Source organism: Acanthochromis polyacanthus, chromosome 8 (genome assembly GCF_021347895.1).
Source record: "Acanthochromis polyacanthus isolate Apoly-LR-REF ecotype Palm Island chromosome 8, KAUST_Apoly_ChrSc, whole genome shotgun sequence".
NCBI classification, from domain to species: Eukaryota; Metazoa; Chordata; class Actinopteri; family Pomacentridae; genus Acanthochromis; species Acanthochromis polyacanthus.
The window spans coordinates 9,662,804-9,686,637 of NC_067120.1; the positions used below are offsets into that span (position 1 = coordinate 9,662,804).

At 43.2% G+C, this 23,834-nt stretch overlaps 1 protein-coding gene across 1 annotated transcript in view; it reads left to right on the forward strand.

The window, feature by feature from the left end:
* Window positions 1-23,834, forward strand: part of igf1ra (insulin-like growth factor 1a receptor) — an 81,299-nt gene that overhangs the window by 40,011 nt on the left and 17,454 nt on the right. Inside the window, exons 3-12 of the mRNA XM_022211226.2 lie at window positions 14,039-14,339; window positions 15,278-15,414; window positions 16,024-16,168; window positions 16,960-17,168; window positions 17,261-17,387; window positions 18,017-18,252; window positions 18,344-18,511; window positions 19,041-19,248; window positions 23,084-23,367; window positions 23,492-23,634. Of these exons, the coding sequence (XP_022066918.2) occupies window positions 14,039-14,339; window positions 15,278-15,414; window positions 16,024-16,168; window positions 16,960-17,168; window positions 17,261-17,387; window positions 18,017-18,252; window positions 18,344-18,511; window positions 19,041-19,248; window positions 23,084-23,367; window positions 23,492-23,634 (1,958 nt within the window). The remainder of the gene's footprint in view (window positions 1-14,038; window positions 14,340-15,277; window positions 15,415-16,023; window positions 16,169-16,959; window positions 17,169-17,260; window positions 17,388-18,016; window positions 18,253-18,343; window positions 18,512-19,040; window positions 19,249-23,083; window positions 23,368-23,491; window positions 23,635-23,834) is intronic.

Consider the following 23,834-nt stretch of genomic DNA (forward strand, 5'->3'; position numbering starts at 1 on the left):
TGTTTTTCCTGAAAAAATATCCTACTGAGTGTTCTGGAAATAACACTGTGATTTGGTCCTAATTACTAATTACAAGAATGTTCACAAAACTAGTGTTCCACTTAAATCCAACTGAATATTTATTAATCACTTGAAACTTTATTTTTCATATATGTAGAATTTTTCATTTACAGCTGAGCTTGTTTTCTTGATAATTAGTACAAATTATTGCCCTTTTTGGAAAACTTTGTGAAAATTATTTAGCAATTACTCTGAAATTATGGACTCATAGTGTAACAGATTTCTTATTATTAATAGTAGTAATCATGCTTGTATCCCTTCTCGGAAATATTGTGTTCACTCAATCAATCACTCTCCACATCAAGAACAAAGTAGACAACAGAAGTGTGCTACTATGTGACTGCAGTCACCTCCTTGCCAGCCTTTTCCCAACCTTTAGCTGTCTGAGAGCCCAGCAGAGAACAGCAAGGCCCCGCAGCAGTGAGCTAGTTAGGATTTTAGATAACTGTTAGTGCAGCAGACTGTATAGTACACACAACACACACACACACACAGATACAACTCCTCTGAGAGGGGTCAGGGCAGAGTAATAGCAGCTCTAATCAAACCACCACAAGACAAAGCAGTGCCTGGAAATTTGGCCATGGAAAAAGGCCTGGAGTCAGAGCCAGCACTTTGATGGCTTCCTTTTGAGTGGTAGTTAAAGGATATGGTCTCCTGTTTCCTGTGTTTGCTGCTTCTCGCTGTGTGTGTGCGTGATTGATGGCTCATTGATTGAGCAGCGTGCTCCCATTCCCTCTCTCAGCCAGCTATCTGTCCCTTGGCTGTATGTAGGCAGCCAGCGCAACACCAGCTGTTCCAAAGTATGCGAGTGTGTGTGCACGTTCAGGTTTGTCTAAGTGCATGCTGGTGGAAATCACTGATCCAGCAGGTGTGAACCTTCCTCTCCAGTGGCATCCTGTTGTAGTCCTATTGTTAAAGGGCTGGATAATGAGCAGCTCAAAGTGCAATCACGCTCAGGTAATATTTTACACCAGAATTGTATTAATATTTTACAAAGAATCTTTGTATATTCACATAACACTACAATCAAGTGTTTTCTGTAACCAGGCATAGTATTTTTTTTCTGAAACCATTCCAGAGCTGCAGCGCTGCTCCATTAAATATAGCCTCAGGCCTTCCTTTTGTTACAATTTATGTTCAGTTTAGAAGCATTCAGTCCAATAATTGCTAACAAGATGTTTATAAAATAACTACAGTCATTCATTATATCTAGAGAAGGTAGTCATGTGTGTAGTAGGTCTCAGGTAAATATAGAATCAATTTATCCTTCTACGTGTGCAGCGTGTACGCTTGGTGGAGTGTCCTCTTTACGCAGGTTACCACATGTATGTCAGAGGAACACGGTGAGCTGTTAAAACAGATGTAAAGTGATCTGTTTGAGGAAACCTTCAGGCAGAATGAAACTAAAGGAATGAAAATAAGTGTGATATATTATTATAAGCAAGAGCTCAGGCTGTGAGAAATGATGAATCGTTTGTGACACTTTGCTGTTTTTCACTAAATGTAGAAGATGAATTCAGAACTCCAGTCTGCTCTGCCTGTATTTGCTAGATCTTGGCCATTTGTGAGGCACTATAGACTTTAGGTTATAACAAGTTGAAAAAAATGTTCCCCAGACTGGTGTTTACCTTCCCAACGCATATGTGCAACATGTCTGCAGTGCAGCCATCCTTTATCCCACGGCTCAGGCCCCCTGTTGGTGCTGTAATACTGCTGCAGCCTCAGTCTCTTGAGTTGTGTGACGCCTGAAACAACAGGAAAACAAAAGCATATTTTTCTGAGCAGGGGGTGCCAAAGTGGGCCACAGAGTTGTGCGCTCCGCATCCATCTCCCCGCTGAAGGAGAGGCTTGTCTGAAGCTCGGAGAAGAGAGAAAAAGAGGAGGGGGAAGACGGCCCACTGTTTTTAAACTGTGTCTTTATGTCTCCCCTGACTGTGAATGTGCCACGGCGTTTCACAATGGAGGCCATTGTTTGTTTGGGGGAGAAAGCGTGGGCATTCTGTTTCAATCATTTCTGGAAGTCTTATGTTTGACATGGTGGGGGCTTAGCACTTCCTGTGGTTGGAGGAAAGGCTTGTTCTCTGTGCCCATTTCCCTGCCTCCCTACTGGCATCTGTCCTCTCTGCCCTCTCTGCCGGGTTTCGAGTGCACTAATGTGCTGCGTGCTTCCACACCTGTGGAGTTTTTCTCATGATGAGGCTGGAACTTCCAGGATTATCTTCATCCATGAATTTGGGCAAGTTTTAGTGGAGAAACTGTTATGCTCTGACTTGTTCGTCTGAGCTGAAGGTGGTTGAAAATGCAGTCTTTGTCGAGTTTGCACACAATACGAATGCTCTATCTGTTAATCTGACCCAACAAACTTCCCTCCACTGTGCTTCCTAACTACTGCAGCTGCCTGGATTCCTCCTACAGTGCTGTAATGACGTTTCACCTGTCTTACGTACACAACTCCTCCTTAATCTGACTAAGGGCTAATCTCTCATGCACGGATGTGAGCGCTGCGTCTGATTGTCGCAAAGACACACTTTGGTCGCCTTCCCTCAGTCCTTCGCCCCCAGACATGAAACACCTGTCTGGCACGGTGGTGGCAGATCCCTGTGAATTAGATCCTCTTAAAAAAGCCACATCCTTCTGCTACAAGTCTGTCCTAATGTGCTGGATAAATAGATGGTCTGATTTTTCTTCTTCTTCCAGCACATCTTTTTTACATTAGGCAATTATTTCTCAATATGCCTCTTCATACACTCTCATTTTTCTTTGTTTCTCTCGCTCTTTCGCTTTGAGAATCCATGATTACTGGAGATGGATTTCAGTGAGGCCTGGCTTGTACCGTCTTCCAGCCAAAGTGTCAAACTTTTACTTTTACAATGACATAAGCATGACAAACACTTGGCTTGTGTTAATTAAGAGAGACTTGCAAAGCTTGGGGAAAAAAAACAACGGTATGGCATATTTCCTGTGTGTTCATATTTGTGTGTGTCACATTCGGCTTCATGCTAACAGACCACACACTGACCCATCAGGGAGCACGTGGTGGATGTTAATGATAAGTAAGTGTGATGTGGCGGAGGGGGGCGACTTTGAAGAGTTCACTCTGCGGCCCTAGTGTTCATGCCACTTCCTGTGAATGTCACAGAAGGAGCATGTATTTTCCACACGAGTGGAAAAGCAAACACACACACACACACCTCTATCGAGATAAATAGATAGGATTAGCCAAGCCTCCGCACTCTACATGCTTTAATAGTTCTTTTATCCTCCTCTTGTTTTCTTGCTCTTCCTTCCCTCTCTCTTCTCCCTCCTCCTGAAGCTGCTGAGGTCCCTAAAAGGGGCAAATGAAGCTGAATGTATTTGTGTGTGTGATGGGAAGAGAGAGAGAGAGAGAGAGAGAAGAGGAGGAGGAGGAAGAGCTGAACTCTCCGCCCACCGTGAAAGGAGGAGGTGAAAAATGGGGATAGAACCATGATGTCACCGTCAGCCAATAGGAAGTGTGGGCTGGGGACTGTTTAAGGCCCGTCAGCTGTCCTGCTCCATCCACATCGGCTGTCCTCTTTTGCCGTCGGTACAGCGAGGCCAGGCACAGCTTTATCCGTTCTCCGGACTGTAGCCTCTGACCTTTTGACTGATTGACCTGTCCTGAGCCTGTATAGCCAAACCCCCATCTGCCTAAGTCTGTGTATGGCATATAAAGCTCTTGAGCCCAGTTTCTTAGTTTATACTGCTGTTGATTTGCCACCGAAACCCTATCCTTCACCCAAATATGGTAGAGATTAGATAGGGGGTTTCAATTTGTCACTTGTGTGGTTTCCACACTCTCTGAATCATGGTAGTGTTTGTGTTTGAGGCCAGAAGTGAATAGGGGACCTGCGTCACAGCAAAATCTGATTAACACTGAAACTTAGGTCAAAAAGAGGAGCTGTGTGTACGCTGAGCCTGTGAGTAAAACTTATTCAAGGTGACATAACCTCAAGTTTGTCGAAAGACTTGTAAACAGTGACCTTTTTTTACACTCCACTGAAAGGCTTTGTGCAACTCACATATTTGCCATTTGTTGCTGTTGTTACCCAATTACTAATGAGGATAAGTTATCACAAGTTCATTGTTCACTGCGCTGGATTTTTAGTGTAAATGTTGACTTTACATTTACTGCATAGACTCATGGTTGATATCATGTTCATGTTTAAGGTATTGCAGTCTGGACTTTTGGTATTTCGGCTCCCTCTTTGATGTGAACGGATCAAATGAAAGCAGCTCACTGTTGAATGGTGCCAAACATTTCCCGTCATTGGTCCTCTTTGGCCTTATCAGTGTGCATGTCAGCAGTAAGTGCCTCCATTCTTCTGTGTTGTTCCGCTGCCCATTAAGTACCTGCAGGCTGCAAGCTTTTAACTCCTTGTTGAGATAGCGAATAGAAAAAAAGGAAACATGTGATTTGTGTATTCAGAAGTAAAACGAAAACTCTTGACAGGCTGTGAAATGAAAGTTTGTATCTTCAAAGTTATTGGATAAATTTGATGCTTTTTCTCCTGTGATACCATCAGATACACTTGAAAGCCTCAAGTCTGTGTAGTTGGAGAGAACAATGTCGGCGTCTCGTCAAAACAGACGTTAATTCTGGACACAGCTGTCCCTGCTCACCCTGCAGCATGCCCCTTTTATTAGTCTAATGCAGCCTCACAAAAGGACTGCATGTATCCTGAAAAAAATGGAAATCAAGAGGAGAAAAATAACCCTTAAAATCCAGTTGGCATAGTTGAAATGACTAATGAGACTGTACGGGACAGGTGCCGGTCAGCAGCCAAACACTGAGGTGCATAACCCAAAGAAAAGAGAGGCATGCACTGGAGAGATGGTCTGAGCAACGGCATTTCACCGCAGTCCATCTGTGTGTGCCAACAACCTGCCACTGTCATTTGAAAGACAAGGAAACTGCAGTCGAACAGAGACTGCCATGTAAGCTACATATACTGTATGTCACCACCCACCCACTGACACATTTACAAAATGTTTTTACTTGATGTCATTTATTCAATTTAATACAGTTTTAGGATTTATTATACACTGGCTATCAGCTCAGTAATTGACTAATGGCCTCCTCAGTGTTTGTGAAACGCTCTATTCTGGCCGACAGGAATGCTCGTAATGAACACAAACCCATCCCGGTCAGCTTTTTAGCTCAGGGCAAATGTTGCTGTGCTTCAGTCGGGATTAAGGCCTCCTTGAAGTCAATGTTAAATGCAGATTTGTCATTTTGAATCCAGACGTCACGCCAGCAGAGAGAATCTATGCCGGACGGCGTGCCAACATGAAGTCTGGGCACCGTGCGTTGCGAAGTTGTAGATGGTCATTTACAGAAATAGGTCTTGGCATCAGAACCGCTACTATTCTGGTGGTCCGGTGATGATAGGCTAAGTTTGAGTACGGAGTAAAAATGTTACACAGAGTACTGCACTTTGTTGCTTGCGACATTTCAGCGGTGCTTTAATTCAAGAGTCGCATTTTTGAAAAAAGGTGTTTTATTGAAGTGTTGTGGAGTCAGTTTGAACATGTTGAGAATCACCACTGGTCTATACGGCTCTCTGGGCTGCTGCCTGTCTGAGGACACAGCCGAGTTTTAGACTGTGCCTGCAAACGTTCAGCACCGGAGCCAAGAGCGGCAGCGAGTTGTTCATTTTATGTGACCAGTTATGTTATTCTGCAATGTTGCATAGTAAAAACTGTGTTTGACGGACACCGTGTTCCATTTGTAACCAAGCCTTAGTTTTTGGCGATTGTCTTTGCGGTTGTTTCTTCTGCATTCACAGGAGGGAATAGAGGGCAGTGTGTAGGAGGCTGAAGGGATGTGAGGGGCTTGACACGCTCTCACTAACCCCAACCAGTCACCCAGCTAGCTAAACAGCCAGCCAACACAGCACTGCCAGGAAACATGCTGTATTTAATGAAGCAGATCTGGGAAGTCAGGTATTTTTAGAAGCCACGTTAAGCGAGAGGAAACACCTCAGAATCTGTTAAAAAAAAAATAAATACAAACACTGCTTAAGTTCTCCCCGAAGCTACTTTTCCCATACGGATGTCTACCTCAGCAGCTTATTTAGATTGTCACATTCAGTGCCAGTCTCTGCAAACCACCAGATCATCATCAGATATGCTTCAGTTGATGCACCATCGGATGATAAAACGGCACATTTCTGTGATCATGGTGTGCCATTCATTTGTACGATGGCTCTAGTGGACATGTTTTTTTACACACCCTCCACATCATGACAGCCACTATGTGAGTCCTCAGGATAAGTTGGAGAGTTGCCTGATTTAATAAGGAAGTTGTCCGTAGAGGCCTGTCTTCATGCTACAAATAAGACTTATGGGGGGGATGAGCTGGGACTCTGGGACTTGTAGCTTACTGCAAGCGAGCCTCACAGGGATTCAGAAATTCAACTTGAGTTCAGACTTAGTAACAGGGTATGACCCCTGTTATCACTTCTACACACCACCATTTGGATTCAGATTTTTTTAAAGGACTTGAGAAATGACAGAGACAAGTGATCAATATGATTGTCAAACATCTGATTGAATAACTTAACAGTGCTTTAGCTATACATTAATTCCCTCAAGCTGGGATTAAAAGGAATAGTTAATAGGATAGAGTTTTGACATACCTTAATCCTTAATACTGATATCATATTAAGGATTCTATTGGCCAGAAATTGGGCTCATGGTTGTTATTACTTAATATGTAGTTAAAATGAATTGTGCCTATTATTATCTGTGTCTATGCATGTTGTAGTCATCACCATGCTGGTAAAGTGTCAGCTAAGATGGATATTCTTACTCACTTTTTCCACTGTTTAGCACATCTGTAATAGCTTTCAGACCGTCCTGTACCTCTGCAGTGATTAAAACACAAAGTTGTTACACATGTGATGGCGCTTCATACCTGTGTCCATTTAGCGAGTGCAATCAATCAACAACAAAGTAACAACAACAACAACAGCAGCTGCAGTTCGAGCCGAGGCCTGAGGGCCGAAGGAAGGTGTGTGTCTGTGTGTGTGTGTGTGAGTGTGTGTGTGTGAGTGTGTGTGTGCGTGTGTGCGTTGTTGTTGTTGTGACTGAACGCGAGTGAGGGGAAATGCCACGCATGCCTGAACACACAGACCAGCACATAGTTGTGTGAAAAACACATTGCTGTTCTTTAGAGGGCATGGGAGTGGAAGAGACCCAGAAACACTGGGACAGGGAGGAACGGGCTCACACACACCTTTGTGTGCAGGCCTGAACAGAGCTTTAGCCAAGCTCATCTGAGCCAGCTGTCTGCATGAGAAAATCACATCGTGATGCCGCACAGTGTTTCCCTTCCTTCTAAACAAAACCCCCTCTGATCAGCAGAACGGTCGATCTTGCCGAACACGTACAGCCAGACGCTCCCTGTCTGAAAAGGTGAAAAACACCACTTTAGATTAGATCAGTCCCTCCCAGCACTTGAGACTCTATCGCTGTAGCAGTAAGACAGCACTGGAATCTCTGATGCGGTTTGCCGTTGGCTGAGAGTGGAGGAAGCATCCTCTCTCTAGCCGCCTGGGCTGATGTGGTTTAAACAAGTGTCTGGAGTGATCCACTGGGGCTCCGAGGGAGGATCGGGTTGCCGGATGAGGATGTGGCCTGATGGAGCTCAGGGAGCTGGGGGGGTCAGCCTGCAATCCAGGCTGCAGCAGCCCATGATAGGGCTGCTGTCTGCTACTGTACTTCTGTTGAGCTACCTTACTGTCTGCTCTCAGATCTGGTAACCTGAGCTCAACAGCTTTGACTGTGAACAGAGTGGGAGGCTTTGCATCCCCACAGTGCAGTGGATTATTGTAGTGAGCAGCAGAGTGAATGCTTTGGTAAATGGAGGTGATGTAGAGATAAATTTAATTATGTCCTAATGGAGCTATGGCCCCATTTATATTGTGGAGAAAGGATAGGCTGTGTGATTGACACTTAATGTGCAGCTTTCACAGTAACCTCCATCATAATTATTAGTCATAGCATGTATGTGGTGCTTATATCTTTTTTATGTGTGCTGTATTTAAAATACCTTTGAAATCATTCTAAGTTTAGGTGTTGCCTGTTTACTGGTTAATGCCTTTATCTGAGCTGCATCTCAGATTCCATATGTCGGTCAGGTTTTGTTATTTAGGTGAAGCTCCATTCAGAGAGTCAGCACCGTTTACAGGAATAATCTCACGAAGGCTTCCCGTTAAGTGAGTTACGTCTGTTCAGGTTTTTCCGCAACTTATGGTTTCTCTGAATCTGTGGAAAAGTCATGCTTAATCACTATGGTTACGACTCCCCCTCCCAAAGCCTGCTCAAGAGAGGACTTGTTTACCATCTCTGCTCCAGACTCAATAACATGTCAGTCATCAGGACTGGAACCTCCCCCGCCCGTCTGCTATTGGTCCAGCCGAAAGCTACCAGTTTATCCCCCACCCTCCTCTTCTCCGACACCCCACCCTCCCCAGAGCCCCACTGTGAATAATGAATGATTTCCCAACTGTCTGTCATGCTTCCTACTTATCTTCGATGACACAGGGACAACATACTGCACTTTGATGCGTTATGAGGAACGAAAGATTTAATCTTTCATTGGATCATTTTTATGTTTCACTGTGGCTGACACCTGAGATTGTTGATGATTCTGATTGAGAAGTAGATCATTTTACCACATTTCTTATGTTTTCACACCACACTTCATCTTCAGAGGTGGCAGTGGCCCGCTGGCAGTAAACGTGTCACCAGCCTCCCAATGTAAACAGTGTAGTAGTCTACTTACACAGCATGCTCTCTAGCAAACAGGACATGACTCGCATTCAGATGAGGAGCGCTGCTGCACTGCAACGCTCTTCCTCTCGAGCACTGGCGTTTTTATCCCATAAAGTGATGCAGCTGTTTACGAATCCGACTTTGAACCCGTCCTCCTTCCACACACCCACGCTCACAGACACACACACCCATCCGAAAGTAGACGCTGTTGAAATCTAGCCATCTTGTTGTCAGATGGAAGCTGCTTTTTTCATCAATACAGACTGTGGGTTGAGGGGAAGGGTGAGGGGGCGATGGGTCATATAACCCTGAGCCCCCCTCTGCACCTACAGAAGAGCAACATGCAGCCCGGCAGGCAGATACATTTTGCCTAAATGGATGGATGTTTTAGGCTCCTGTCATTTTGCGCCTGCATTCCTCTCTGTTACATATCCAGTTCTCAGCCCCTTTACTTATCTCACTTAACTTGCCTATGATCATGTTTGTAGCAAAAAATAACCTCTACTTATGTTTCTGTAGCAGTTCCTGACGTTGTTATTGGGGATTAACATTCTCCCAGTTGAATCCTGTGGCCTGGAACATTCTGCAGATTCTTCACATAGTCCAGCGGCTGGACGGATACCTTTAGAACAAAAAACAAACAATGCGCAGGAGTTTGTCTGTCCCTCGGCCTGTTAGCGAAGCCTCCCCCCCTTGCTGCTGCTGTATTTAATGCTAGACGTACGGATGCAGCAGCCACTGAGAAGGCGACTCCTCTGTGCTGACCATTGTCTCGTTTACTATTGATGAAATGGACCCGGCCACTCCTCGTGTCGCAGTGCTCTGGTGAACAACGGGGGCAGGCTGGCGGTTGGTGTCTGACCTGACTGTGTTTGCTCTAAAAAGGAGGAGGAGGGGGGAGGGGGGGGGAGTTGTGTAACTACTGCATGAGAGGAATGGCATAAACCTCCTTACCCCTACTCTCAGCAGTTTGACTTCTTTGACTCTGCAGCCTTAGATTGTATAAGTTTTTGTGAGTCTCACAACCGTTGTTTATTGTAGCAAAGTATGCACTTAATAGGGCCAAATCCCAAACTGCTGATGCTTCTGATTTATCCCTGTTCATATTAAGCATCTGCTCAGGGGACTACGCAGATGATGGCTTGTCTTGTGAGGAGCCCCTTGTTAGGTAGTCCCTTTCCTTTGAAGTAGTGGAAACCTACAATGCCCTGCATAGCTATGTGTGGAGAGCAGCAGCGTGGAAATAGGGCTGCATTAGGAGCATCTATAAATAGGGGATTGTATCCTTGATACCTCGGGTTGTTTGGTCACGCAGTGAAACCGGGTCGACTTATATGGATTTAAGGCAGCGACTCCCCCTCCCTCCCCTTTTCCTCTGGCGGAAGGTATGCATGTTTGGAATTTTTCTTCTTTGAGGAATCTGTTAAAATGATGTCGAAGGAGCAGACCTCCTCCAATAAGGCTCATTAGAGTTTGCCTTGGCTGCCCCCTTTTGGTAGGATTCCAAGAAAATGAAGCCTCACTTACGTTTCTCTCGTCTTCTTCTTCTTCTTCTTTTTTGTCACTTCCTCATGCTGCAAATGTGCAACACTAATCCGCCTGCTTTAAACACACTAATGTCAGCATCATATTTCCAATCAAATCACAGCTGTTATGTGAGAACCTGTGTGTGTTGGCATTTGATGCTGTCGTGTTAAAAAAGATCTTTGCCATTTGTTTTGGACCGAATCCAGGGTAGTTAGATACACTATTTGTGAAGTACCAAGGAGCCACTCAACTCCGGGTGTGACAGAACTTGTGCGTAGTGTGAAGCTAAACATAGCACAGGAATGGCCATATAGTTGAATACCCTACTTACTTGTGTTGACCTGGAAATTCTTTTACAGGGACACATCACAGACAGTAACTGTGATGTGATTTCAAGGTCTATCTGATCAAAAGAGGATTTTATTGGGAATTCATGAAGTACAGTGACATATTGTTCCAGATCTATTGAATGAGTGTTTTTCATTTTGTCATGGAATCGTCTCATTATATTTGACAAATAGAAGAAAGAATGGTAAATATTTGAGAAACTTTCATTCCTTCCTAAATGAAGCGAAACTGGAGTTGGCACTGTGGAAGTGTGTGTTTGCTCTGCAGCATGGCTGTAGGGCACCGTCACGTTGTTAACCTACACAGATGTTTTGTAAAGCGAGAAAAAATATTCATCATGAGATCAGCTCAAAATTCTGCTTCATTTTCTTGACTGATTCACAAATGGACCGAAACAAATGACACAAAATGCTTCGAAAACTGCATTTCATTTAAAAGCAAGCAAACAAGCAGGGTACCTTTTCCTCTTTGTCTCTGGCACACATGAATATCCACATACCAACATGCACTCATATTGCTTCCTGTGCTCTGCAATAATAGTATCTTGCAAATTACAGCAACATACATGAGATTGGTAAAATGTGTGTGTGTGTGTGTGTGTGTGTGTGTGTGTGTGTGTGTGTGTGTGTGTGTGTGTGTGTGTGTGTGTGTGTGTGTGTGTGTGTGTGTGTGTGTGTGTGTGTGTGTGTGTGTGTGTGTGTGTGTGTGTGTGTGTGTGTGTGTGTGTGCTCACATTTCTTTTCAGCTCTGGCTTTGCACCAGGAGGCGGTTGCTAAGGAACCAGGAGTGCTGTGCCTCTTATTTCAGTTCGGTTCAGTGTAGTTCAGTTCAGTTTTATTGCCCATGCGGGGAAATTTGTCTTGCAGCGATAACAAAGAGCATAACAATAAATAGTAAACACTTAAGGCCCCCTAAAATATAAACAACACAAGGATGTGGAGGCCAGCCAGGGCTTTTCTGTTTGCGCAGATTCTACTATGCAAATATGGCAGATTTGAGATAGAAAAAAAATGATAGATTTATTTTCAGTTACGCATTTCCCGAAAGAAACACAAACTCTTCATTCATTTTTTTCCCCAGAGCAGCTCTTTATTTGGACTGAGACTCCTCAAACAACAATCATTAGCAGAAAAATCCCTTGTTACCAGGCCTTTCACAGTCATTCTTATGAGTCCACACACACACACACACACACACACACATACACAGACACACAAACACTTACACACTCCAGGTGCTTTTTCTATGGAGTGGACTCATCTGAAACTAGGACACCCCTGCCTGCAGTGTCTCAAGATTAGCTAGCAGTAGGAAACGTCTGCTTTCTTCCTCTTTACATCTGTTTTTCTGTAAGTAGGCTACAATAGAAATATGTTTGAACACTAAAAGCAGGCGCCTCCTTTTTACCGGTTTTATCTGCGTCTCTGTTCGTGTTAGAGTAAGAGAGATGGAAATGACCCCAGTAGTTAGCAGGACTACAAACAATCACTGATCTAATGCCTGGGATGGAAAGAGTTACTCTCAAGTAGTGAAAGTTGATACGCTAATGGTCATGTCGCAAGATAAATCTGATGAGCTGTCAGGATGTACAATCTGTAAAATGTCTGTCCCAAGCCATGGGAAAAATAACTACGCGTTATTGATAACATATTGCTATGTGTTTTGGTGATGCACAGTAAACAGTGTGGAGCTTCTATTATTCATGTTGCTCAAGCTTAATATGAAACACACAATCGTTTTCTCAGAGCCTGGAAGGATGTACAGTTTTTCTTTCTTGAAAGCTGTAGAGATAGTGGCAGTCTGATTCCAGCTACAGTTGTCTTTCCTTCCTTTAAAAAAAAAGAGAAATTATTGCTTTTTTTGTCGAAACTTTGATTGAAAAGATGGTTTCATGCAGAGATGTTTTAGTTAAATGGGGTAAAAATGGGGATATATGCATGAACAGGAGTTTTCTACAATCAAAGGATACTTTGGGTATGACATTGTTAAAATTATTCCTATTAAATGAAGGGAGCGCTACAGTTTTACTAAAAAGCCTGTATTTGATTTCTAACACCGCCGACACTGCTTTTGTTTTGTGATGCTACTCTCCAACACTGTCATCGTGCTGGCAGATAACAGTTTTGTAGCTCTCTAGTCCTAAAGTCTGACACCTCTTCTCTTGTTGCATCCAGAGCCCAGTCATGCAACACTTAAACAAAAGACTGTAAAAAGCATCTGTCTCTTTGCAGAAAATCCCCCTGTAAATGCAAATTTACACATTTAACAAAGTGGCAAGCAACTGTATTAGGTAAAGCTGTAAAATTTAATGCAATCCAATGCAACACATCTGGCATGAAGGCATAAATGCGAACGCAGTCAAAGAGGTATTCATTTAACTACAGCATATGTTGTACATTGCAGTGAAGTGTGTTTCTAATATTCTTCCTGGTTATGTTTGTAACTGGGCAAAACAGACATCAGCATAATGCAATCCAGGGCAGCGGCCTTACTAACAAATACCTCAATAATAAACAGTTAAATTAATAACTTCAGGCAAAAATCTGAATATTATAAGATTTAGGAACATTTTGCATTAAGTTGTAAAACTGTCAGGGAGTGTAGAGAATGCACAGAGTCCATACTGCTCTTTAAAATGTTTATTTGTTTGTTATTAGGAAGATAACAACAATACAACTCCATAATGGTATTACTAATACAAATTCAACCACTGGGGTGAAGTAAAATTTAGAAAGGCCTTTGCCTTAAATATTGAAGGTTGCACAAACTGGAATACTTCACTTATAGCTATCAGAGAAAGCTCCACCTTTGTCAGTTTTAAGAGACAGTATAAAGTGTGGCTGATTAACAATCACACTTGTAAACATTGAGAAAATCAGGCATTTTATAAACAGGCACTTTATGACAATCACTGCCTAGAAAGCACTTTAGGGTAGGTATAACCCAGCCAGAATCCATTTATTGTCATTGTTTTTGTTTTGCTATATTGTTTTTATATGTCTGTAACCCTGTATGTTTCTCTTTTATGTTTGGGACAGCGGATGGAAATTAGCCTTGTGCTAAATCCGACTTACTTACGGCAACCTTGTGTAAACTTATGAGACTGTTCATTCATTAGTATGCACTGTCCCATCCAAAAAGAAAAAAATTCTTGCCTAATTTTTCTTGTTCTGAAGGTGTTGCGAGTGTTTCTTGACATTTAAATCTGCTCTTCATCATCCTTGATTTAGTAGGAAACATGTCAGACTTCTTCCATCCACCCAAATCTGATCCCTTCTCCATCTCTTTCTGTCTCCATCAGTATGCCCACCACACTGCAAACTTGCCTGCACAGACAAGGGAGAGTGTTGCCACAGCCAGTGTCTCGGTGGCTGCACCGAACCCCACAACGACATGGCCTGCTCCGCCTGCCTCCACTACTACCACGAGGGTCGCTGCGTGCCGGACTGTCCTCCCGACACTTACAAGTTTGAAGGTTGGCGCTGCATCACCATGGACCTGTGCTCTCAAGTGCACCTGCCCAGCGACACTCACTTCGTCATCCACGGCGGAGAATGTATGCCCGACTGTCCCTCCGGCTTCACACGCAATGAGACCAATCGGTAAAGACTCACCCTTCACTCCTAGTTTAGGTTGGGAATTTTGGGAGAAACGATGCCAGGCGACACACTGAATGCAAAATATATTATTATTTGCGTTGAAATTTGACATTATTTCTAAGCTTTCTCAATCTGCTTGATGTCACAGGGTGAGCTACAGGACTTGGTTTCCTGGCTGTATTTATTTTTGAAAGATGTGTGTTCATTCTTCAGTATTCACATTCTCTAAAGTGGTTTTATTCACTACGCGTGCGGAAATCATTTGCATGAAGTATCTTTGAGTTGAACTTCCCATGACCTGGCCCTTCAAAATGCTAATTCTTAAAGTAAGTCTCAAAACTGGAAGTGCTAAAGCTTCCGACTATTAATGATTAAAATTTAGACCTCTCAGACTATTTAGAAAGAGTGAAACGTTCTCAACAGTCTGTCTTGTTTTCACCTCGGATAGATTTTACAGACCAGCACTCGAAGGTTTTAAGAAGAGACTCGACTGAAGTGTTTTAGCGCTTCCTCACCTTTTCATTTCCTTTGTTTTACCCTGACCTGGGATAAGAAAGCTTTTTTTTTGTTTTGTTCATTGTTTTCCTCTCTGATTTGTCTTGTCAGTCCCTGAAGTTTCCATGCAGACTCTCTGCTGCAAGATATTTTTTTGGCCACGGCACTGCTGTTTTGTCTCTGAGGTCAATACAGTGAGTCACTCTCTCACGAAACAGAGTTCAGTTGAGGGCCCCATAAAAGATTAAACCCTCTGTGTGAGAGGTGACCTTTTATCGTGCACTGAATTTATTTGCATGGTTCCTTTGGAATGTTTGGGAGTTAGGGAGTGGACAAATTACTTCAGGGCGAGGTAGAAAAATTTAACACAAGACTTTGCTCCTTGACAGTTTATGCTTTATTTCTCATGTCTCTCTTTTTTCTTTCCACTTGTCCCCTGTATACAGAATGCTGTGCAGTGCTTGCAATGGCCTTTGTGATAAGGTCTGCTCGTCCCCTGTCATCGACTCTGTGGATGCCGCTCAGTCCCTGAGGGACTGCACTGTCATTGAAGGCAATCTGGACATCAACATTCGCCGTGGAAGTGAGTGCAGCTATGCAGAAGGACGTTGTTTTTACATTTTTCAGCCTAACTTAGCCAAGTATTCCACAATACATTCCAGGAATTTTTTGATGGTCTATGAGCTGCAACTAAGTTAATTATACACACTAGTAGCTCTCTGCTCTCAAACTGGAGAAGACGAGCCAACAGAATATTTAACTTGGCTATGCAATACTCTACATTCATCCTTTACTGACTACAGTGTAATGACTTTATTGCAGTGTGTTGCGCTTGTCTGTGCTGTGATTATTATGATCAGACAGATAGTGGAAGCAGAAGAGCCTAGTGGTCTAAGCTGGTGGGATACACAGTGCAGCCTACAAAATCAGCATTACATCTGCTTCCTGCACTCTAACCCAATTATCACATTATGCTATAATGCTGTTTATTTGCTCAGTTGACAGGATGGCTCACAAGGTAATCTCCACATATGATCAAGCTTATACAGTTGAGTGCTCTTTGGGGTATTTGCATTAAGAGCTAGATGTGGAATTGTAGTAGCAGTGGAGGTCCTGGATATTTTAATAAGTGATTTTTTAACATAGGCTGTTTTGTATATCTGTATGATTGTTTTTTCTCTCCTGTCCCCAGATAATATAGCTTCTGAGCTGGAGAGCTTCATGGGATTGATCCAGACAGTGACGGGCTATGTGAAGATTCGACACTCCCACGCACTTGGCTCGCTGTCCTTCCTCAAGAGCCTGCGTTACATCAATGGGCAGGAACTCATCGACAAGTATGGCTCGTCTGTGCTGTTGTCTGCACTTCTTTTTTTCTTTTTTGCCTGTGAACGTGTGCATGCATGTTGTAGTGACAGGGAATTAGAGGACACGAGTAAACTGCAGCCCAGCAACAAGCATATTGTTATACATACACAAATGTCAAAGCGACTTCTTGTTAAGTGTCTGCCCTGGACTTGTGCATTAACATAAACTGATAAATCTAAGTATAACCTTCAGGTCTTGTGACACAGATTCTAGATATTGCGGCATCCACTTACAGATGATGCACAAAGTCATGCACGCAGGACAGTTAAGTGAGTGTGCCTACAAAGCTGAATGGAAAGTCTCAGGTCCATTAGTGTCCTCACTGTGATATCAGCTGCAGTCTGAGATACGAGGGAAAGTTTTTTTGGTAATGGCCAAAGGGGTCATGGGAAAGCCTGTCGCCCTTCTTGTTATCGTTTCTCCCAGGGTTAGGTTTCACTCTGAGGAATGCTGTCAAGGATGGCAGGCATTCCCTTCACTCTGGAGGTGTTCTGCTGTGTTACTTGGGCTGCTGGAGCTGAGAGTGTTGGCGTTGACACTGTTTCTGTTTCATGTCCTTCTCTGTGCAAATGCAGACTCACTGTCAGACACACAAACCTGAGCCTACCTCTGTTAGTTAGTGCTGAGCACTGCCACCAAGTGGCAAAAAAACCCTTATTTAACCACATTTCTGACAACTCCATGTTTACATCCTACAAAAAAGTTGTTCTCATACTATATATGAGATGTTTGTAACCATTTTTTTGTCTCCTATTGTCAGCATGTATTCGTTCTCTGCCATCAACAACCAGCATCTGCAGTCCTTATGGGATTGGAGTCAACACAACCTGACCATTCGGGCCGGGCGTCTCTTCTTCCGTAGAAACCCTAAACTCTGCATGTCCGAGATCCACACGATGTGGGAGAAGACGGGCATCACTGTGAAGCCAGAGGAGGGCGATTTCCGTAACAACGGTGAAAGAGCCAGCTGTGAGTATAATCCTCTGAACTTTAACAGATTTGTTGTGAGAGGTTCTTTTAAAAAAAAACGTTTCACTGTGGGCCCTGCTCTGTTGCGACAGGTGAAAGTCATATCTTGAAGTTCAAATCTAACGTCACGTCAAGTCATACTATCAGGATATCATGGGAACGCTACCAGCCGCCAGACTACGGACACCTTATCAGCTTCATTGTCTACTACAAGGAGTCGTAAGTATTCAGAAGACAAACAACTTTATGTATCTTAACAGACTCTCACATGTAAAAGAGACACAATAGATAATGATGGAAGTTGTTTTCTTCTACAATAACTTCTATTTCAGGCATGCTAACTGATATTCAGAATCATTTGTCATACGCACAGGATTGCACACTAAATCAGACTTTCTTTCTGGAAAACACCACCTTAAAATTATCATATCTGAATATTTTTCTGCAATTACTGCTATCGGTGTGCACTTCATAATACAGACGGACATTTTCCAAAGATAGTGTTTTTGCTTTTAAACTGATTTCCTGCCTTTGAGCTACTCTGATTCCAGATGACCAATGGAAAAAATTTCCTAATGCAAAACAACCTAATTTAGAACATCCTTACGACACCAGCGTCTTGTTTGTTGCTTGAAATCTTGATTTGATTACCTGTAAGATTTTCCGACAGAGCTAGGAAAATAATCATGAATCATTTAAAATGTCCAGAAATAAATAGAATATCATACAGTGTAACTTAGAATGTGTTTTCCTTCCATGCCAGCAGTCAGTTTGGATACAAGTAGATGTCATTTTTTTGTATATTTTTAAGTGAAATACTTTATGTCGATGATTTGTGTCTTTTCCAGCCCTTTCCAGAACATCACTGAGTTTGATGGGCAGGATGGCTGCGGCTCAGACAGCTGGCACATGGTGGATGTTGATCTTCCTCAAGAGAAAAATACTTATCCAAAAGTCAGTCTTCAGCAGCTGAAGCCCTGGACCCAATATGCTATTTTTGTGAAGGCTATTACCTTACAGGTGGAGGACAAGCACATTACTGGTGCAAAGAGTGATATTATTTACATTCGCACACGTCCGTCATGTAAGTCTGAACATCAGTCTGCTGGCACTAGTGCTGTAGCTGTTAATGCTCTTTAGTAACGATGCTAAAACATGTCGTGACTTTCTTACAGTGCCGTCTGTGCCGAAAGATGCCCGTGCGTTTGCCAACTCCTCAACCAAACTGGTGGTGAAGTGGTCGCCTCCGGTCTTTCCCAACGGCAACCTGACCTACTACCTGGTCCGCTGGCAGCAGCAGCCCGAGGACAGGGAGCTCTACCAACACAACTACTGCTCCAAAGGTCTGCATTACTCACTCCACAAAATAATAAACATGTTCTACCCATGAGCCTGTCCCCGTCTTCAGAGAAATAGTTTCTTATTGTGGGAAATGTGCTCTCTTACTTGGAGTGAGGTGAAAACATTGTTACCACTTTGTCTGTGTGTTACAAATGGAGGCAATGACCAATAGCTGCTTAGCTTAGCTTTGCTTAGCTTAGCTTAGCTTAGCATAAGCACTGGAGACAAAGGGATTTGATTCTATCAAAGGGTAGCAAAATTGGCTTGCCACTATAGAACTCTCAAACAAGTGTGTTGATTAGTGAACTTAAGAAGTGTCACCATTGGACAAAATGGGCTTTTCCACCTGTTTCTAGTCTTGCCACATAACGAGGCTGCTGTGTGTAGCTTCTTCTCATGTTGATTTCAGGGAGCAAATAAGCATCTTTCCAAAAATGTATTAAAGTATTTCTTTAATTTTGAAAAAAGAATTACATAAAATGCTCCCCTTCAATAAACACTCTTGTCCTTGTTTCTGGTTTGATAACTCAGAGCTGAAGATCCCGATCCGGATCCCGGCGTCAGGACTCTCAGACATGGAAGACAGCACCAAGCCCACCAAGTCAGACCTGGCAGGTGCAGAGAAAGGTCCATGCTGTGCTTGCCAGAAAACGCCCGAGGAGAAGGACCGGGAGAAGGATGAACGCATCTTCTTTAAAGTTTTTGAGAACTTCCTCCACAATGCCATCTTTCTGCCAAGGTACGGTTAACCAGAGCAGAGATGTAACATCTACCTCACACGGATCTCCAGCTGTTTACCGGCTCTGCCTCCTCTCATGTGGAGATGGCCATCAAAGAGCTAAACTTGTTTGCCTTGATGGTTGTAAATTAGGGGTGAGGGGTTGGCCCGGGTGTAGCAGCTCCTGTGTGGTGCTGACAGGATCCGAACATGGGGGCGTAGATGGACCAGATGGGGGCTGAGCTGGCCCGCTGGGCTCGGCCCTTTTGTCGGGTGGAGCAGATGAGGAGACATGCTGAGTAGGATCCAAAGCCTTCTTAGTGCTCTTGCGGCTTTTTGTTGTCTTGGCAACAGTGGCACAGGGGATGTTAGGACCTAACAGGCAGCAATTTAGGCAACACAAACAAACCCAGGAGAGAGATGTGATTAAGAAGTCTGAAGAGGCTAGTTTGGTTGCACACTAGCTGCTTAGGCTTTTGTTCCCCACAACAAGGACTGACATCTGTGTTGTGTTATCATTTAACTTGCTCGTGGCTATATGTGTTTCACTGTTTCAAAGACTCCAGCTCTGTTCTTCTCACACACTTCTCGGTCAGGCTGTCACACTCAATCTATGTATTTATGAACACTCTCCTTCGCCTCCCAATCCATCACTGTAAAATACAAACATCTTTGATAGACTTGTTAGTTTTTGTGAAGGAAGCATAAGTCTTACATCGAGATATAGATTTATAGGGTGTCCTATACGTCCATATCTTTAAAGGATGAGCATCCAGAGATCATTCATTCAAACAGCGTAACAGTGACCTTGTTTTCCCTTCTTTTCTTTCACAATGCTCTCATGGAATTGGATCAATATGTCTGAGAGACAAATGATAAAACAGAGCTTTCTTTTGTAATTTAACTCATATCATTTCCCCCCCTCTTCTCCAAGGCTGTGTTGATTTGTTATAGTATAGCTGTCTAGGAAACTAGCGGGTGGCAGGTTCCTGGCCTGCAGCAAAGGGCTCAGCCAGTGTATGCACAGACTCTCCACTGTAACACAGCCAGCATTATTACAAACCACTCCAGGGAAAGGCCTTCAAAATGATGGAGTTTTTTTTATTTATTTTTTTTTAACTAAAGTTCAGGGTTTAGACCCAGGGTGAGGGGAAAGAGGGTGTGTGAAAACAGAAACAGAAAGAAGAGGAAATGTTTTCCATTCTGTCCCCCTCGACTCAGCACTCCACTCTACTCCTCCCCTCGCACGCTCTCTTTGTCTGAGACTCTTTTTTTTTTTTTCTGGAGTGAGACAGCTGCCAGGAAATGTACAGTGAATCCATCTGGAATTTAAATGAATGAGGGAAGAGCCCCATCAGCACTAGAAGACAAACAGAAAGTAAGGAAGGCAGCCTGATTTAGTGCAGGAGAGGATGGTGCCTGCCAGTATCTGTTTAGTAGACCTCGTAGTGTGATGCAAAACCTGTTATCAGCTGACTGGAGCATTTATTTACTCTAATCCCCTGCTGTTGAAAGTCATGATGAATACATACAAGTGAATTCAAGGCATCAACAACTCCCTGGAAGTTATCTCTTCTTCCTTCACATCCAGAGATCTTTCCCTCTTGTGTCCTGCTAAACGCAGACTGAAAGTGCAGTCACGGCTTTCCTATCTGGATTCCATTGCGTAAAGGTGGCTCTTTTTTTAGCAGGTGAGGTCAGGACATTAACTGTAGTAAGTCACTTGTTACAAGGCCTGCTTCAGTCAGCTGATGAGCCTTTTCACAGTGTTACGACTGCCCTGCTTATTCTAATGCTCTTATTCCACTTACAGAAACTAGGAGCCTACAAATATGCATCTCTCATTTCACACTGATGCGTCTGTGTTTTCACTCTCTCCTCTGCTGTCAGTTGTCACAGATTTTTGATGTACTGTCAGTAAAAACTGAACTTCTGGGCTTTTTGTTTTGCTGGACTGCAGCAGTTATAACTGTCAGAGAAGAATGTTGACATGTCAGTGCGACTGGCCTTTCCCACATTTCTGTCTGTGTCTATACACAGATTACGTCTGCTGAAATATAAAAGATGCTTCACTTGCTTAGTTAGTTCTCCTGTTAAAGTTGAAAGAACTAGATGATTTACAGAAAAGTCTAAATTATCAATTTTTAAAGTGTCTTTTATGCAAAAATGCTTCTTAATTGTGTGTAAAAAGGTGGTTTTATTGACTGATATTTTAAAAATGTTTGGCAGGCATTCTGTATTTTCTGACATTTTGTAGAACAAACGACTAAAAGACCCCCTCTGAGGGCAAAGATAGAAACAAAGGGTTCATAGGCTGTGTTCGAAACTCCCTCCTGTATTAGCAGTGATTACTGATTTGGGCAAAATGTAGCGTGTAGTATGCAGTATGCAGTATGCAAAAAGAATGAAAAATCTGCAGTTACGCCAAAAAAAAAGAAGAAAAAAAAAACAGCCTGGATGTCACTCTGATTTGGAAAAAATGTCCAGTATGAGTCAGATCAGTCTACTGTGTCCCACAGTGGAATGATCATAACATCGACTTGTACAGCTTCTTAACAACTTTGCAGACAAACGCTACTGTACCGACTTTTGTCAGTAGAGGAATTCTTGACTGCATAGTTTTGTATATAGCATTATTATAGGCAGAGGTATACATATTTTTGGCATCAATTTAAATACATTTACTTTGAAGTGCATCAGTGTGAATTATGCTAATATTTGAGTGAAATTGCAGTAAAAATGAGAACGTTGTTGACGATGGTTCTTGAAATTAAATAGTCACTGAATAGTGTCTACATTAAAGTGAAAATACATCCCAGTTTGACTGAAGCCACAGAAATACCAGAAGAATTAGCTTAAACTCACGTTGCATTTGCAGTGAAGTTATGCAACAAAATTCTGAAGAATGTGATCCCTGATCTACACATTCTCAAAGAAGCAGTTGTGTAGAGTTATATCAAAGAATGGATTATTTTCATGTAAAAACCTTTGATGCACAGAGGTGAGTTTGAAAGCGTTTAAAATCAATGACTGTAGAGGAGCTTTAGTCAGCTCATTGAGGATAAAATCAGCAGATGAATCAATTGAAAAAATAGTTGTTAGTTGCAGCCCTGATTCCCAGTGAATTCTGTATCTGAAATGATTAAGTTTTGTCTGAGCTGTTTATACTGTAATTAAGGCGTAGCCAACTGTTCACGCTCTCCGCATTATGCCTTCAAACAGCCCCTAAACATTTATCACTACTGTGAGAGCTCTGTAAAGCTGTCAATACAGCTTTCATTTGGTAACTCAATCAGAGCCAGCCTGCAGGTTTCACAGGTGGGTAAGATGCCCTGTGGTGTCTGTTGTGCGACCGCTCCTGTAACATTCACAGCTGTCACTGCCTGTTTGCCTTCAGTAATGATGATGTCCAGCTCTAGGAGGCTCCACAGCTTATCATCTGCACGATGATAGCAAGTGTCCATTCACCTCAGTGCCCTCTGTCTGGCTGCTGAGCACTGGCCATCATGATTGAAGGTTTTGGGTCAGAATGTCTGTGTCTCAAAAATGCCCTACAGACTTGTTTTTTATTGTTGGACAGCTGCTGAGTTGAAGTGTTTTTCTTGCTGTGGAAAAATCAGTTTTTCCCCCTTTCTCTGTCTGTTCACCTTGTCTGACCTCATCCTTCTACACAACTATACACTCACTCCACCCGCTCCTGTGAGATGTTCCAGCTCTGGGGAGTTATAAACCTACAATTACTTGTCAGAATAAAATTTCAAGGACACACGCTATAACTTTCGTCTTGTATTGTGGAAGTAGTGTTTAAATCAACGGTCTCACAGGTGTTTTTGTCAACTTTTCCTCGGTATTTCAGACCTCCGGACCGTCGACGCAGAGATGTTTTTAGTGTTGCGAACAACACCCTGTTTCCTGACGGTGGCAGAGGGAATACCAGCCTTGGCCCAGGGGATAACAGCACAGATGGCGTTCCTCCTGTCAGAGAGTACCCCTTCTTGGAGGACAAGAGCCCAGCAGAATTTTTAGAGATCGGCAATCTGCGGCCCTTCACCGTCTACCGTATCGACATTCACGCCTGCAATGAGGAGGTGGGGCACTGCAGTGCTGGAGCCTTCGTCTTCTCCAGAACCAAACCTGCAGGTGAGGAACACAATAACCTGCATGGAGTCTATGATGGAAAGGAAAAAGTGACACGGTGTGTTACTATGTCTTCTCTGAAATTTGACGTCCTCGATTTAACAACGCCGATGTGTTCGTTCTCCAGTCAAAGCAGATGACATCCCTGGAAAAGTGATCTCTGAGAGGAGTGACAAGATTCAAGGGTGTGTGGTGCTGCACTGGCCGGAACCCGTCATGCCCAACGGACTCATCCTGATGTATGAGATCAAGTATCGTTTGGGGAATGAGGTAAGATAGGCCTGGTATCATTTATATCCCCTCAGACATATAGGATGCATTTATACTTCCTACATATTTTGATCAGCCACAACATTAAAATGACTTACCTAATAACCATTCAAATATGACCTTTGGTGGTGTCCTGTGGTGTCTGGCACCAGGACATTGCGTCAGTGGGCTTGGTCTGGTGGATCCCATGAATGGCTAAA